Source organism: Cheilinus undulatus, linkage group 20, assembly GCF_018320785.1.
Source record: "Cheilinus undulatus linkage group 20, ASM1832078v1, whole genome shotgun sequence".
In the NCBI taxonomy this organism is placed as follows: Eukaryota; Metazoa; Chordata; class Actinopteri; order Labriformes; family Labridae; genus Cheilinus; species Cheilinus undulatus.
The window spans coordinates 19,367,995-19,385,724 of NC_054884.1; the positions used below are offsets into that span (position 1 = coordinate 19,367,995).

Consider the following 17,730-nt stretch of genomic DNA (forward strand, 5'->3'; position numbering starts at 1 on the left):
TAGTGTTTTTGTCAGTGTTTATGTACAGATTTTTTCACAATACTGCATTTTGAAATCTGGAAATGAAGACAATCTGTATTGTTAGTCCAGCCTCTGCTACATCAGAGACAAACAAGAACGCTTACCTTCACCTTTTTATGTCAACTGCTGATTGACAGATCTTTTGTTTGTATAATTTAAGATCATAGATGAAATATGTTAGTATGACAAATAATTAACAACAAATATAAAGGTCCTCTAGATTTAAAATGCTTTCAGACAACCCCTGATGTACCTTTGTTTCTTCCTTAAATGCTTCATCAACTTTAAAATGCAGAGATCAAAGACATTGAGGACAGTTTGACCCTTTTGGCTGGACTTGAAGGCATTATAACATCATTTAAATCAAACATAAATCAGTATAAAAAGTCTGTACCAACCCTGATTTCAATCTCTATCCCTTAGAAGACTATAATCCCAAATGCTGTAGCCCCAAACTAAAACTTAAGGAGCTGTAACATGTAAACTTCACGCCTGATATAACATTCTTCATCAACCTGGGTAAAACCTGCCTGTGAGTCCAGGTCACAGCTCTGAGATCCTTTAAACATGAAGAGTCCATACTTCATCTTCTCTGTTGTTAGTAGTCAATGAGTCTAAGGGCAGCGATGGTGGAAGCCAGGCGGCGGGGCAGCAGTTTGGCTGTCTGTCTGTATTCTTCTGGTTTCGCCCTGAGCAGGGTGACGATGTGCTGGAGAGTGCGGGACGGCTGCAGGCCCAGAGCGTCCATCACATTACACAGATAGTCTATGGAGAAAGATCAGAAGGCATCAGACAAACTGATTCAAAAAACAAAACCTCAGTTGTAGCAACATGAAACATTATTTCTGTTAGATACCGATATCTGTGGCCAGCTGTTTGGTGGAATGGGTGCCGAGTTGGGGAATGAGAAGGATGGCGTCACAGTACGTCTGCATGGTTGCACGTGCGATGGAGCCCAGCCAGTAGTCTGCTGTGTTGTCCAATTCAGGGAGGTCATCACCTGAAATAGAGGACGGGAGATGTTTCAAAAGTTAGTCTGTTCCCAGCAGTGACAACAGTGTATGGAAAATTTTAATAACAAGTATGATGACACATTTTGGATGGGGTCACTTCCACGCTAAAGCTGGTATATACAGCAAAAATTAAGGAATTAGCCTCACTGTTCCAATACCTTTGGAGGGGAGTGTAGGTTGTGATTTCATTGTCATTGCTGCGGTAAAAAAAAACTGGCTTTATCTCTAAACATCTTCTATTTTTTAAACATTTAAAGTTCATGTGAAGAACCTTTGATTTTCATCTATTACAGCTTCCTGTGGACAAAAATGTGTGTCCTGTCTCTTTTCTGATTTGTCACATAAATTAAACAAGCATGGATAAGAGTGTACAAACACTATCATCATAAAGAAATATGTAAAATAATCTCTCTCCACACACTACCAGAAAACTACACACACCATAACACACTGTCACACCAACTGCCAACACAAAGTGAGTGAATAATATGTAGATCTGTTGAATAAAACCAAGTGATCACGCCAGTATAAAGTTTGGAATGCATTCAGAAAGGGACCCCACGCTTTCAAAAATTTCTCTTTCGAGTGCTGAAGTGAGTATCTAATTTGCTCCAGTAAGCAAGGCATGATGTCTCCAAGCCATGTGTGAGGAGGTGGAAAAGTATCTCTCCATCTCAGCAGATCTGCTCTCCAGGCGAGGAAAGAAGCAAAGGATAAAGTGCGTCACTCTTCCACAATTAATCATATCTCCCAACCTGCTTTCTTTTTAAAATCACAAGTCACTCCTGGTGAGTCCTTGCTACTGAAAATGTGAAAACATGGTCGTCTTGGCAGCACTGTTATCTCGTTTGATACCTACCAAGTGGCAACAGTTGCAAATACTATTATTACACACACAAGGCTACAGTCCTCAGCACACTGGTCACAAGATTGATTCCTGTTCTAGATGCTGTTTGATGCATGTCTTCCACCGTTGTCACCCCATATTTCCTGTCTCTCTTCAGCTATCCTCCTATCTAAATACCATCAAAAAGCCCAAAAATAATCATTAAAAGGGTATAAAATCTTTTCTAAAAAAAGGAATGGTCACGCTTGATATCCATGGTCATTTTAAAAGTCATACACACGCATTTGTTTCATTTTCACTCAGAGGGGGGCCGATGTCGATACCAATATTGGGGGCTAAAAAAAAGCTGATATCCAATATATCGGGCGATAACCGTTATTGGCCGATATATGAAAGAAGAACATTGATATACACAGGATATATACCGTACATGAACACAAATGGGTACATGTGAATAACCAGTAGCATTTATCTTTATTTCACAAAGATGCAACTTAGACGACATTAAAATGCTGTATAATAGTCTTATACTGTGACTGTGGACAATATTAGACAAGAAAATGATAAATGGAGAGCCATATTTACATCGTTGTGGCAAATATGCAAATAGAATATGTTTACAATGTGTTTCTTGATAACCCTAAGGAAGGCCACAAGCTTAAATGCGCCTGTTTTATAAAGTTGTTCTCTAAAGATCTACAATTAGTGAAACTTTCTGTCTCCACACTGGTAGAATATGTCACAGGAAAGATAAACACCGTATGAATGCTTTTCTGGTTTGTGCTTTTCAAAGTAAAAGCCTGGTTTAGCATTTCTATAGAGGAACTCCGTTCACTTGTACAGAATGCTTTTATTTTGAATAGTTCCCGACACACTTCCTCTGTACACTAAATGAAGTAGCTTTTAGCAGTGTTTACTGAGGTAAAACTTATGAAGAAGGACAGGGCTTTGAAAACAGGGAGATGCGGCTGACATGCAGAAAACTCACGCCCTGTGTGAAAGCTGCACCGGCAGGAACCGGATCTGACACACGCAGCACAAACAGGAAAACACGATCCTAGTCTGAAACGAGTGTTAGTCCTCTACTCTGCTGCAGTCGAATTGACGAGGACGAGGCTGCCTGTGAGTGCTTAGGGACGGGGTGAGGCCCACGGCAGCAGCGCTGCTCAGTGAGAAGGACAATGATACATGCTTTCACGTCAAAGTCTCCAAAACTCTCCAGTAACACCAGAAAAAGTCACTAGATTTGTCGCTAATTACTTTTTTGAAAAAGGGTCGCCAGAGGGGTCTGAAAACTCTTAGTCGCTAAGTTGGCAACACTGAGTGAGGGAGAGCTGCTGCAGCACTCTGCGTCTGAGGGGGAGGGGACAGGGTCTCGGGCTGAGTTCAGCATGGAGACACACAGAGCGACAGGAGCAGAGACAATCACCACGGAGCAAAAAAAGTTAATATATCGGCTACATTTTGGCAGAAGTTGATTAATCTGTTAAACACTATAATCGTCCCGATTAATCGGCCCGCCAATAAATCGGTCAGGCTCTAATCTAAGGTAAAACAACATGAAGTTTCTTTATATGTAACGTCATACATTATGTCTGTAACATCCTGTATAACATCGAATAACAGCAAACTTTGTTATGTAATGCAACCACAAGTTGGCTTATCACTGCTAATGTTACAGGCAACTTCAGCTTCTTCATTAGTACATCATATCATCTTTTCAATTTAGTCTGAGTATGTTTGTGTATGTATGTTTCTTTAACAACTGGACATCAGTGTAAACTCAGGTTAAAGCCTACCTGACAGAAAACCATTAACTTTAACTTGGGCTGTGTGCTGATTGGAGCTTAAAGTATTTAGGATCATACTGGATCAGTGGGTGAAAACTGAGAAAACAAAGTTTTAGCTGATAAAGAAATATGCATGAGTTAGAAGAATGTAAAATTAAACAGAGACAACAGTTTAAAAGTATATCAAATCACACATGGAGTGCTAGGACGAGAAGATACTCATGGAAGAGGAACAGAAACCTTGCTCTGGAGGGAAAGGAAGCTTCCCAGCATGCAGGGCCATCTCTAGAGCCGGGTCTTCCTGTGTAACAAATGGCTCCAAGTGGAGGGGCAGAGACATCAGGTACTGCCCTATCTGGAAACATAGACATATAGTTTAAGATAGTGTATATCTGAGGGCTATAGAATAATACATCATTTATTTGAACTCTTTTTGCTGTGAAAATGTACCAAAAAAATCCACTTCATTTACTGAGCTTTGTGTAAATCATATTCATCAGCACTGTTCATTTTTAACTTCTTAGTCATGATTTATGATGACTGAAAAGGAAGTCACTAACATTTGTGATGTATTCTTGTGGTGACAGGCTGAAAGTAGGCAGGTCCTCTGTGTAGCTCTCTCCTATACCAGGTTCCTCCTGTCTCTGTACAGAAACAGAAGGCTTCAATCAAACAGCATGGGCTGAGATTAAAATAGATACACAGCATCCAACATTCAATCGCACACAGGCAATCCAGAAGCTCTCTGCCGTGCACTCAAATGGCGTCAAAGAGGATTTCAAATCAAATCAAAGTGGAAACTCAACACTTAATCACCTCCATCTTGGAGACGAGAATGAGCTGGTGTTTGATCTGCAGGAAGACCGAGTCAAAGGCCAGCTGGTTGGCCTGTTGGTTGAGTCTGGTCAGAGCTGCTCTAGGCTCTGCTAACAGGCTGGAGTTACCTGTGCCCTTCTCCTGTAATATGAGGAAAGAGATGCGTTTAAACAGCTGCAGAGTTTTATTGATAAACCACCTGATAGCAAGCAAAAGCTCACTAAGAGAAAGTTCTCTTTTACTATACCTTTAAGGAGTAGAGGACCTCCATCAGGCTGTTGTATTCAGCCATGTTTCCCCTCTGAAGGTAGTTGTATTCCTGCCAGGGGTTCTTGGTGGCACTCTTCCTCTCAGTGGAGCTGGCTTCTTGGATGCCTGTGAGGCTGCGTGGGCTGTACGACTCTGATAGATACTTACCTGCTGTGCCAAGAATCCTATGAGGACGATTGAATATATTAGAGTATAGATGAAAATCCTCACTCTCTGATGTGTCTTGTGAGTGTGTTCCAAATAGGTGAATGGTTTAGAGTAAAAGACTGTGTAAATTACAGAAATATTTGTCTTACTTGTTTGACAGCTGCTGCTCAAAGGCCCCACATTGTCTCAGTAACTCTCCACAAGTGGCAATAATCCTGTAAAGAGAACATCAGTCTACTCAATATAGGGCTGGGTGTTAACATTTATTTTTTAAATATACATACATTCTAACAACACCACATTCCAAAAAAGTTGGGACAGAAGCAAAAAAGACCTGGAAAGTTGTGTAATGCTCAGCAAACACCTGGAATGTTCCACAGGTAAGTAGGTTAATTGGTAACAGGTGACAGAACCATGATTTGGTATAAAAGGAATACTTATGGAAGGCTCAGTTTTTCACAATCAGTGATGGAATGAGGTTGCACGGGATAACAGTCCAACAGTTTATGAACAATATTCCTAAATGTGCAATTGCAGAGAATTTATCAAAGACTCATACTCTGGAAAAATCTCTGCATGTCAGGGGTGAGGAAACAATGGCTATCAAGTCCTCTGGGCTAAAGAGGAAAAAGTCCATCCAGGTAATTATCAACACAAAGTTCAAAAGTCAGCATCTGTGCAGGTCTCGGGGTGTATTAAGCTGCATTTCCATCCGGTGGTCCAGTTTCACTAAGTATGGTTTAGTGTGGCAAACCCCAAAATAGTTTGTTTCCACAGACACCTGCAGCCTAACTTGATGGTTGGAATGCAGAGGGTATGCATGTGACAGGGCAGGCAGTGTAATCACTGTCGTTCCATCCACTGAGTGGCATAGAGCATGAACTGGAGTAAGTAGAAGTGGCACCTCTCACTCATCCCCCACCCCAGTTAACCAGGGCAAGCCTCAAGGCTCTGTTCTTGGACCTCTCCTTTTCACCATCTACATGCTTCCCCTTGGACAGATTATTCACAAACACGGTCTCAGCTTTCACTCTTATGCAGATGACACCCAACTCTATCTCAGCACCAAACCATCCACTCAGCTCCCTCCCCACTCCCAAGTAAACTGCCTCCACGACATCAAAGCCTAAATGACCTCTAACCAACTCAAACTCAACAGCAATAAAACAGAGCTCATGGTGGTGGCCCCCAAAGCGCTGCTGCAGAAGGTTGGAGATCTCATGCTCGATGTGGACGGGACCTCCATCTGTCTGTCCTCCGAGGTCCGAAACCTGGGCGTCATCCTGGACTCCACCCTCTCCTTCCAGTCCCACATAAAGTCTGTCACCAAATCTGCCTTCTATCATCTCAAGAACATCTCCAGACTCCGACCATCACTCCCTGATTCTGTGGCTGAAACACTCATTCATGCTTTCATAACCTCCCACCTGGACTACTGTAATGGAGTCCTGTCTGGAGTTCCCAGCAAAACCCTAGACAGGCTTCAGTACATCCAAAACTCTGCAGCTAGAGTCCTCACCCGCACTAGACCCTGGCAACACATCACTCCGACCCTCATGCACCTCCACTGGCTCCCTATCAAATCCCATATCAACTACAAAGTCCTCCTCCTCACATACAAATCTCTCCATGCTCTGGCTCTCCAGTACCTTTCTGATCTCCTCCATCCATACACACCATCCCGCAACCTTCGATCTTCAGACACCGGCCTACTTTCCATGCCCAAAACCAAACTCCGAACCTATGGAGACAGAGCCTTCAGTGCTGCAGCTCCCACCCTCTGGAACACTCTTCCTGCAGACATTCGTAGCGCTCCATCTCTGGACATTTTCAAAAAACGTCTCAAGCACCACCTGTTCACCACAGCCTACAGTCTTCACTAAGGCACCCCTTACACTCATCCTATCCCCCTCACATAGTTCGTCCATGTATATGTGTTCCTGTAAAGCGACCTTGGGTTTCTTGAAAGGCGCTATATAAATTCAAGATATTATTATTATTAATTTAAGCTGAAAATTGTCATCTTTTTAATAACTACATCTTGATTATGTCCACCAGAAGCTAGAATATCAGTCTGTTTTTCTCCTGTTTTCATACAGACAGCCACTCGGCACGGCTGAGTAGTCATGTTGCACACTGAAAGTGACATCAGTGCAAACTTTTTATTGTGTCTGTAGCTGCTCTTTGGTATTAAGAGGTAAGCTTGGCACCTCTATGGAAGAGTGCCAGAAAAAGGAGGAAGATACGGGTCAGCTATTTGGGATCTTTCACAATTTTTGATAAAGGAATCACAAATAAACTCATTCTGTGCCTTACAATCTGAACTGGACCACAGGTAGACCTGGGCAATATGGCCTAAATGCTAGAGCAAAACATGCTGCTGACTGGACTCAGACTGAGCTGTTTTCAGTTGAGCAACTAATACAAGATGTATATCAAAATATAATGGTAAAGAATTCCCCTTTCAATACTTCAACAGTTAGTGTCATCAGTTCCCTTACTCTTAAGTGTGTTGTCAGAGGAAAAGGTGACACACAGAGGTAAACATGCTTCTGTCCCAGCTTTTTGGAACATGTTACATGTATCAGATTCAGAATGCATATTAAGATTTTTTTTAACATTAAAAAACAAAAGTTTATCGGTTTAAACATCATATATATATATATATATGCGTATATACAGTTTATTTATTCTCTTTGTGCTGTATTCAGTTAAATATAGGTTTAATGGGACTGTTTTTTGTTGAATCAAAGTCCCAACTTTTTTAAGTTGGGGTTTGTATTACCTAGCGTTTATATAACAACTCTTGAATCATGTGCTACATCTGCTGGGTAAATAGCAGTCTTTTTTATGTAGCTGGATTCTTGTGTTGCCTGGATTTGTCTAGGTTATTCTGGGTTTTTCGTTTTATTTTTATTCTTGGTCTTTAATGTTATTCTGGAATTTTGTATATCAAGGTTTCATAATGTATTTCTAACTTGACATGTTTTCAGGCTCTGTAATGGGCCTACTAGGATGATTACGATGTTGGTTTTACAACGCTGGCTTTATTTTCATGGGTTCACCTGTTGATGCGCTTTTGTCTTGTTATGTTCTTTGCTTGTGTTATGATGCTTTGTTTTATTTGTGTTTCTGCTCATTGTCAAAGCACTTTGCAAACCTCTATTTGTATAGCACCTTTAAAAAACAAAGTTAATAATAATAATAATAATAATAATAATATTATTATTATTAATAAAAGTGAACTTAAGTCATCCAGCACAGGGAACATGCAATAAGTTAGGGCTCACTGCTGTTCTTTTAAAAATTAAAGGTTTAGTTCAAGCTAAACTTGGATCTTCATGGTTAATTAAAGTCTTGTGGGTCAGTTTTACAAGTTGGAAAATCTAAATAAATTGAAAATAATTACATCCCTTGTTCATTTTCTTACAATTCAGCTTAAGATCAAATCTGTGTATTAATACCACAATCTGACTTGTGGTCAAATGATTGGAAGTTCAGTAGCTGGCTAAAATCAGCGCCATCAGCCAAAGTCAAATCAAAGGACATCTGACAAACCAGATTTTAAACATTATACTGATTTATTCAGTAACTTTACTGCTTTTATAACATGGTCCTTTGTTTCGATTTAAAAGAGACCTCTGGGGATAATTTGGCTCACAGAAAAAGAGACACAACAACATTGTGAAGGAAGAAACCTAAGGGGTCATTTTTAGACTCCATTTATAGTTTACTACCTACTAAGCCATTGTTCCAGCATCCCTCTGAGTACAATCACACCAGTGAAAGCAAAACATTCTGCTGACTAAAGACAAATTGACTGAGGTTATTCTCATCTCATGAAACAATTCCTACATTTTTAGGAGGCTCCCTTACTTTAGTGTTAAATTAATATCTGTTCTGATGAACTGTTTTAAATATAAAGGAGCATTAAATACCTGACTGAGTTCTGGAAAGCTGTCCAGTCTTCCTGGAAAACAGCTGAACTTGGTGTATCCTCCAGTTTACACTTCTTTCTGATTGACTGCAGTGTTGTGGAGAAGTCCGACACATACCTGAAACGGGCACGGTGCAAAATCACAATACAGACATCGATTAAAACAAGGTTCAAATGCACTAAAAGAAGGGAAATCATTTCCGTTTACTAAATACATGGTAGGTACGTGCAACATGTAAGATCTTTACTTAGTGAACAGAGCTTTGAGGGCTTTAAGGAGGCCACACACAGCGAGCCCATCAGACATTTTAACACAGCGGTCCACAGCAGCACTGGCCAGACTGAACAACTTCCCAACAGAGTGACTCAACTCCTCCACACAATCAATGACCTCCCCGTGTTCCTATAGAGAGGCATCCCAAAGAGAAGGAATGAAAATTAAGAGTTTTAAGTGACAGATTTTAACACATCTATGATGAATGTGTGTATGAGATTTTGTGTGGACTAACCAAAGGTACAGCACTGATCTGAATGAGCAGGTGAGCTTCCTCCAGCTCTCCGTACTGAAGCTGGTAAGGTTTGTAAGGGTCATACAGCGCACACACCAGCTCATTCACCTTCAGCAGATTATTCTCACCTGGATAGGAAAAAACAACAACACAGAACATAAAGATCTGCAGTAACCAAGGTTGTTATAAACTAACAAAATAACTACATCTAAAATAAAAATAAGACTTATCTAAATCCAAATGTTTCTGTACATCTCAATATACTCTTAAAAATTATATGAAGTTTACTTTTTCTGGCTCTTTACAAGTCCCACATGAACGAAAACTAAAACTAACACTAAAATAAAAAAGACCTCAAACAAAGCATTTTTCCCAAATAAAAAGTAAACTAAAATAACAAAATAGCATCAAAAACTGAAACAAAAAAATGCAAATGAAATCAAAATAAAAACCAATGAAAACTTTAATACTATTATAACCTTTGCAGTAACTCTCCCTTCATATCTGCAGCATCTACAGTCATATTATGTTTAAGGTCTCAGTTTAGTCATAAAAAAATGTGTATTTTAAGTTTGTTGTATGACAGGCCACTATGTTATGAACCACCAGGCAAAATTTCAGTCATGAAAGCATTTCTAAGTTTACAAAATTAAGCTTCAAAATCATGAAAAATATGGCAGTAAAAACTGCTCTAGGATGATGTTGGCGTGTCAGTTGAATGAGCTGTAGCCCCGCCCACTCATGAGCAATACGATCCTCTCAGATTAAATTATGCTTGTGATCAGAGTGCAGCTGCCTGACTTTGTGCCACAGCAGAGAGACAGAAGTCCGAGATTAAGTTTACCGTTTTCTGGCACAAATCTCTCCCTTATGATACTTTCATGACCTATAGGCCACCATGGCTGATAGATATGCAAAATATAAAATAAATATTTCCCCAGAGGGACCATTGATGTCACAGGCTCATATTTGCCCTGCTCAAATAAAATCAAGCCAGAGACATTGTGAACAACTAACTTTATAACAGTCTAAATCAAAAATTCAGCCACACATATGTAGATCTCAGTGTTTTCACGTGTTTACAGCAACCTTGTTCCAACCTATCTTGGTTGTTTAGACACCAATTTTGGCTTTCACTTTGCACACAACTTTAAATACAGACCCAGATGTGGTAGCATGGCAGACTCCAGGCCATGTCCAAAGGTGGAGGCGGTGTGATGGAGCTCAAGAAGGGTGTCGAGACGCTGCTCTTGGGCGGAGCGCTCCACAGCCGCACTGAGACAGACAGGAATGGAGGGAACCATGGCACCGAGGGTTTGGATGAGCAACACTGTCACCACCTCGTACGGGTTCTTAAACACCTTTTAAGTTTTTAGAACAAGATAAATACACAATCAATCAATCCATGAAGGAAAAATTCTTTTCCTTCAATCTGTTATTGAATGTACAACAAACACATAGACTAGCATACACACACATGCACAAACAAACTCCTCTGGACATGCTCTAATAGCGAGATGTCAGAGTGAGGACTGCTGCCAACAAGCAGTCCTCAGGAAGTGAACTAGCACTTCTCGAAAAACTAAAACAACTTTCCAAACTTGGTCCAACCAGAACTTGAACTGTCAACCCTCTGGTACCTAACCTAAATCTTTACAGATTGAGCTACAGTTGCCCCACTTAGAGAACATATATACAGCTAAATTAAGAAAAGGTTCCCAGGTTAAAGATAAAAAGTTCTAAACAAAGGAACTACTTTCTCAGACTGAGAGCTATCCAATCTCTTTAAATAGTGTGATATCATAGGTGGATCTGTGGGTGGGTGTCTCACCTGGCTGCTCCACTGTAGCTGGGCGTGCCACGTAGACAGTAAGGTGTCGTAAAACTCAGACAGCTGCTGATTCAGGCCGAGTTCACTCTGAGACAGATCCTGCCACATGTTCACCAACTGACCCTGGAGATGCAAAAGCAGACATTCATCCACTGCAGAAAAATGCCAAGACCCAGCATGACAACCCATGAGAGAATGTAATTACCTTCCCCAAGGAGGTTATGTGACCGGGTGGGTTTGTTAGTTTGTTTCTTTGTTCATTTGTTAGCAGCATAACTCAAAAAGTCATGGACAGATTTTAATGAAATTTTCAGGAAATGTCAGAAATGGCATAAGGAAGAACTGGTTAGAATTTTGGGACTGATCCGGATCACCGTCTGGATCCAGGAATTTTTTAAAGGATTCTGTACTATTAGGAGATAGGGCTAATGGCAGTGGTCTGCGCTGTTACCACTTTACACCAGGAGATGGCGGACATGAGTAACTTATTCAAAGTTTTGGCATTTATAGAGTTTAAAAGACGCATGCCCGGTCAAGGAGACGAGCCGGAGCGTAACAGAGAGAAAGACAGCGAATTGTAGCAAGAATACTCACAATGCTGGAAGGAATAGATTTTGGGAGTGATCTGGATCACCGTCTGGATCCAGGAATGTTTTTAAAGGATTCTTCACTATTGGGAGATAGGGCTAATGGCGGAGGTCTGCACTCTCTGAGTGCTTTTCTAGTTCATAAATGGCACATGCATTAAATTAATATTACAGCCATGCAAAGGCTTGAAACACTTACCTTATGACACTTGTAGTAGTATGCAAGGAGCTGTGGCATTCGGTCTATCTCTGTGAAGACTTTAACAAACAGCTTGGCTTGGTCTGCAGAGAATATAAAGTAAACACAATTATGTGTGTACACTGAGAAGTATAAATAAAGACGTTCAAGCACAAATACGTTTGAGAATTGAAAGCTCAAGTATCAAAGCTTCTTACCTATAGACATGGAATTAAAAGTTGCCACAATCTGTGGGCTGGCCAGAGCCTCCAGTCTGTTTTTCAGAGCCTCCAGGTGGACACACTTTTCAGAGTAGTCCGGGGTGTCCACCAACATGGCCAGGCTGTTCTGCATGCTGGTCAGCTTGGAGGAGATTACCGCAAGGTCCTGGAACAGGAAAGGGAAAGATCATATTCAAGGTTATTGTCAGACAAAAATATTGTACCATCAGTTAGATACTAAAACACACAAATGTTCACTAATTTGTTTTTTTTTTTTTAATAATCAGGTGATGATATACGAATTAAACTGTACTATATTTCTGTTGAATCTGCATTAAATGGCCTATATAAACAATGTTTCCATGCAAGTCTTACTTAAATAATTTTAGCATTGCAATTTAAATCCCAGAACAACTTATTTCTCAGCATGTAATCTGTATTTGATGCACATATCTTTAGAGTAGGGTTGTCCTGTAAGCATTTTTTTAATACTGAATATCTACCGATACTGAGTCCTGATCCAACACTCATAATTACCTAGTGTTTCAGTTATTGTTCTTTGCAAAAATAACTTAAGCAAACTGAAAAACTACTAGCTATCTCAAACTTATTCCATTTAACTCAGTACAGCCGACATTGTTGTAAAAAACATAATATCACATTTCTGCTCAGAATGTTGTAATAACTCTGTTTCACTTTAATCATTTGTCAAAAAATAAAGTTACATTTTCACTTAGTGCAGCGTTTGAATTAAATCAGACTATCAAAAAACTGGAGCTGCTACATCACTTTTTCCCCTACTTTAACTTCTTTACCCACTTTTACTTTAAAATGAAGTGTAGCTTCTTGTTTAGGAAAACCAGCATCATCATAGATTGTCTGCTTTACATTCTCTGCTGTGTGAGACCCACGAAACTGGCATGCATGAAACACTGTACACTTTAACTTGAAGGTGGAGGACTGTGCAGAGAGACTCAGCAGTGACATGGGGCAAACGAATACCTGTAGGGGAACTAAGGGCAGTGACGTTGCTTTTTAAATTCTCTAGTATGCTGTCACCCACTTTGTTGTACAGCTCCAGTAAGCCAGTGTCAGTAATGTAATGTTGAGATAGCAGGGCATAGTGTAGGTCCAAAAGCTCAAGAAGACAACAAAAACTCAAATTCTCTACCACGAAGATGAGATGGTTGTCCAAAGCGATGAATTTGACCACTTTTCTGTTATCGCTCTCTCAAGGGTACTTGTCTTTCCTATTAAAGTCAAGAGTGTGTTGCTTCGGTGTAGCTGCCTGTTGCTGAAGTGAAGTCACCGTATTCCGCTGCATGTTTAGTTTGGAGATGACAGATCAAATTTGTAGTGTTAACTGCAGCTACCACCTCTTGAAACGGCATTGTTACAGATGCTGCAAGTGGCAACTTGACTGTTTTCACTCTCATGTTTAAGTTTTTCCACACCGCTGACATTTTAAACACAGGAATGCTAATGTTGCTACCGCTGCTGGTGCGTTTACGGCCTGTCGTAAATTGTGCTCCGTCTACAACAGCTGAGGTAAATGATTGGCTGGGCTGATCGGATCAAATTGCCAACCTCCGATCAATTAAAAATGTTTATATTGGCTCCAATCCAATACATACGATCAGGATCGGGACAACCCTGCTATAGATATTTCATTTTGTATAAAAATCTTAATATCTTATGTATTGAACAATAATTGGCTTGCACCCATATTAAACCCAAATCTTACATCTTATAGTTTAGCACTGTATACGAGCCAATATAATGTCTTTTGCTAAGGGGGTTGAATAAAGAAGTTTTCATTCTGGTAACCATTTTTTTTTTCTTTCAATCAGACCTAACTTTGAGCCTGATCTAAAAAGAAGCTATCCTATATCTGTTGATTGGGTGCAGTCGTGTGGTCATGGCCTCCCTCTCTAACCTGACACACTAGAAACACTATTTCATATATCCATGGCAGGGATATAATTTTATATTCATCAGAGAAGCCTTCCATACAACGCAACTGGAAAGGGCAGGACTTTAAAAAAAAATGCTCAGAAGTTGATTGGACAAGCATTCTGTCAGTCACTTTCATTACAGGCCAATCAGAACGACAAGACAAAATGAGACAGTAAGCATGTGCAGCTCCAGTAGTAACCTGAGCTTGGAAAGTCAGCTGCTGTAATTTATGAACGGTTATAAATGGCTAAAACTTAGGCCAAGGCCAGCTGGGACAAGTGCAAAAACATCTCCACCCAAAAAAAAACTTTCAGTGTGGCTCTTTGCTCTTAGTTTAATAAAGAAATGTGGCTGCTGAGCTAATTGCTATAATGGCAGCAGGCACTGAAATTCTTGTTTACAGTACAACTAAACCCCACCCCTGAACCAATCGCAAACTCATGCTGAAGCAGGTCAGGAGAAGAGCAAAAACATCTTTTCTGTCATGAAAATCTCTCAGTGCTGTTCTTTACTCTTTATTTCATAAAGAAAAGTGGTCCAATTCTGATAAAACTGCCACTACACTTTAGCAACATCTGAGCTACACGCTATACTGGTAACAGCCATTGCTATTGGCTTCCAGTACAACTAAGCTCTGCCTGTAGCCACCACCTCCTTCTTTAATGAAGTTGATTGGTCAGGTCTTGTTCTTAGACTTGGCATAATCATGTATACTGGAGCTTTGCAAGAGGGATCTGCTTGTTGAACAAGGAATTTATTCAATCCATCTGCTTTGCATGGTTATTTCCCCTCTACCTGTGTTTTAAAGGTCTCCTCGATGTCTGCACTTAGTGTGCTCCACTTGTCCGCCTCCTGCAGAGCTTCAGCTGCTAGCTGCATGCGGCCCTTCACTTGATCTATCTCCACCAGGACCTTCAAAAACAGAGGCACTCCTTCAAGTCAAAAATCATGAGAACATCCTGAAAATCAGACAATGTCAACCTGTTACCTTACAAGTTTATAAAAAATGGATTACCCTGCAATCACAATGGTTAAACATTTTAAGTTTCAATGTAGATTTTCATCTTTGGTACTATTCGCAGAGGATCAGTATTACCTGTGGACCACTGATAATTTATGAATTACTCTCAGACGTCAGTGTTTGGTGTGGTGCATTGGCAAGTGAAGTCTGTAATGTACTCAGTTTTGCTGACATTTCTGAAGGAGAACATGCTGCATGACAGCAGCAAGGAAAACTCTAAAGTTCATACTAAAATGCTCTTTTGTTCTGCAGGTGATGTTGTCAACAAGTGTCCTATATTGTTAACCAGAGTTTACAATAGACAGTAAGTACCAAGTGTTTTTTTAAATATTTTTTAAATTATAGAAAGCTGTCCATGGCAAATAAACTTGAAAACAATCTCCCCCAGCTCTTCTATTACGCATAAAGGTTGTGTAACCCCCAGCCCCCTGTGAGGCATATCTGCAGCTGATCAGACAGAGAAGAAGAGGAAGAAAGCTGAGTATCCTTTGTTAATAAGAGCAATAAATCCCGTGTTAAATATGAACCTCTCCTGTCATTTTGAACAGTTTTATGCAGTTGATGCTGTGGATTTTATTCTGCACTCTATTCATTCGCGATCATTAAGCATGCATAACAACCCTCTTTGTGCAGATCAGCTGTTGTAGTCTAATAATTGAATGCTGAGTGACACATTTCAAATTGGAAACGGTGTTATGCATAAAAGATACAGCTAAATAATACTGATATAAGATCAGGCAGTTGTAAAGACAAGCTGTAGGGGGGAAAATCGAAGCTCTGTTCACATTAGTGTGCGCATGCAAACTTGGCCAGAAATGTTTAAATGAATAAGTTAAGTAAAATAAAGTCATTTTGAATATAAGATGGAATTGAAAGCACAATTAATAACCTAAATGTGGCCAGAAGAGTGTTAACAATGCCCTACACAGCCTCTATTATTTTTTTTCAATAAGAAAAGAGGCAGAAAAAGATGCACTGACTGTAAAAAAACATAATTACTGCCATGAATTACACAGAATGCCTATTCGCATGGGATTAGTATTACCTGTGTGCACTGAAATATGGTGGGTAATTTTCTCTCGAATTTTTATTCTGCAAATTTCAGACATGGTCGATTTGCATGGGATTAAAAAATAAACAGGCATCCCACATGATTATTTCAAATTACCAGACATTTGTAGGTAATATCAATCCTGTGCAAATAGGGCTTTTGTTGTGCATGAGCTCTAAATGTTAAATAAACTTTGAGTCTGTATATTCTGTGTATGTAGTAGTCATACGCACCTGCATAGACTGCACAGTGTCCTGCTCAAACTTCTTGATGTCCTCTTTGACCAGAACCATCTGGTCCTTGAGAAAAGATGCCTCCTGTTTCAGAGCCTCCACATCTCGCAGAACTCTGGGCATGTTTTGGAGCGCCTGATTACTGGTCTCTTCACAAACAAATACATCAGTGTTTCATTAATGGAGAACACATCATATAAAGAAAAATATTACAAAATATGTACTCTTCTTTCTTGCCATGTTTTTCTACGTTTGCACAAAAGGAATCCAAGCAGCTCTCTGCTGCACCTTTATAAAGCTCGAATAAAGGATAGCTATAAACACAATGCAGTCAGTGAATAGGAGCAGCACCAGGCCTGTTATATTAGGCTATATATGATCTAGGTGTATATGATGGATTAGAGTGACAACAGGATAAAACAAGATATCTATGCAGCCAAATGTAATCGTAACAGTCCAAACATTACATGACGTTAATGTATGATGTTACTTTAACTATTATACTCACCCTCAATGGCATTGTTGACTTCCTGGATGAACAGCTGGAGCTTCATGACCAGTGTAGCTGCGTGAGTGTCCGCCTTCCCCGGCGCGTCCTTCTGCACCACCTTAAAGGCTCCATTCACCCAGTCTTTCACATCAAAATCATCGTCCAAAAACTTAGAGAAATCCATTTTGTCTCCGTGCTCCTTTACAAGAGCAAACAACAGGGTCTTATACAGTCAAAGTCTTCTGCTAAAGTGCAGTCTGTGTCATCGAGCCATTGCTAACGTTAGCTAGTTTTTCCCAAACAGCGGCTTCGACACGAATATAAAATAAATAGCCCATGAAAATGAAATTATCATTACGACTAAATATAACTCCAACAAGGCGACGGCTTCCTCCAGAGTTGTTTTTATATGTCTACGGCTTTAGAGGAGAAAAGTAGACATATTTCCAATGTTTGGTGATAGCACTACTACTGACAACTGACAACAACTTCCTTTTGGTGCTTTATATTTACCTTCCCCGGAAACAAGCGCGAGCACAACAAAGGGACCTACTACATAAGATTATATGGACGAGAGGAAGAACAGTTCGTAAATAAAGTTGTTCGTGCTGGGTTAGGAAATACGGAGCCCCAGACATGACATGGTCAAAAAAAGATTGGATTGTGTATATATAGCGGGCCATAATATAGCTATTGGCTATATTGTGGCTACAAAATACCAATTTTTGGCCAGGACATGTAACGTGCGCACGAAATACTAATTTGTCATTCCTGGACAGCTGGTAAGCAAATCGAGCGCACCTTCTCTAAGG

General features: G+C 40.1%; 1 protein-coding gene across 1 annotated transcript; it reads right to left on the reverse strand.

Annotated features, from left to right (window-relative positions):
* Positions 1-17,410, reverse strand: cog7 (component of oligomeric golgi complex 7). The gene is made up of 17 exons (XM_041816460.1): positions 16,937-17,410; positions 16,429-16,577; positions 14,919-15,035; positions 12,165-12,333; positions 11,968-12,050; positions 11,182-11,304; positions 10,513-10,711; positions 9,351-9,478; positions 9,090-9,244; positions 8,843-8,959; positions 5,054-5,119; positions 4,735-4,921; positions 4,488-4,628; positions 4,232-4,315; positions 3,912-4,026; positions 878-1,021; positions 1-786 (listed from the first exon to the last, which is right to left on the reverse strand). Exons 1-17 carry the CDS (start codon positions 17,100-17,102, stop codon positions 620-622), a joined length of 2,310 nt encoding a protein of 769 aa, XP_041672394.1. The 5' UTR covers positions 17,103-17,410; the 3' UTR covers positions 1-619.
* Positions 17,411-17,730: the final 320 nt, after the last annotated feature.

Excerpts from the sequence above, each read along its gene's own strand:
- cog7 (XM_041816460.1), bottom strand. The coding sequence starts at position 17,102 with ATGGATTTCTCTAAGTTTTTGGACGATGATTTTGATGTGAAAGACTGG. Across the intron at positions 15,036-16,428 it reads ACACTGTGCAGTCTATGCAG|GTCCTGGTGGAGATAGATCA; the intron begins GTGCGTATGACT and ends CTGTTTTTGAAG. Across the intron at positions 4,922-5,053 it reads GAGCAGCAGCTGTCAAACAA|GATTCTTGGCACAGCAGGTA; the intron begins GTAAGACAAATA and ends TCGTCCTCATAG.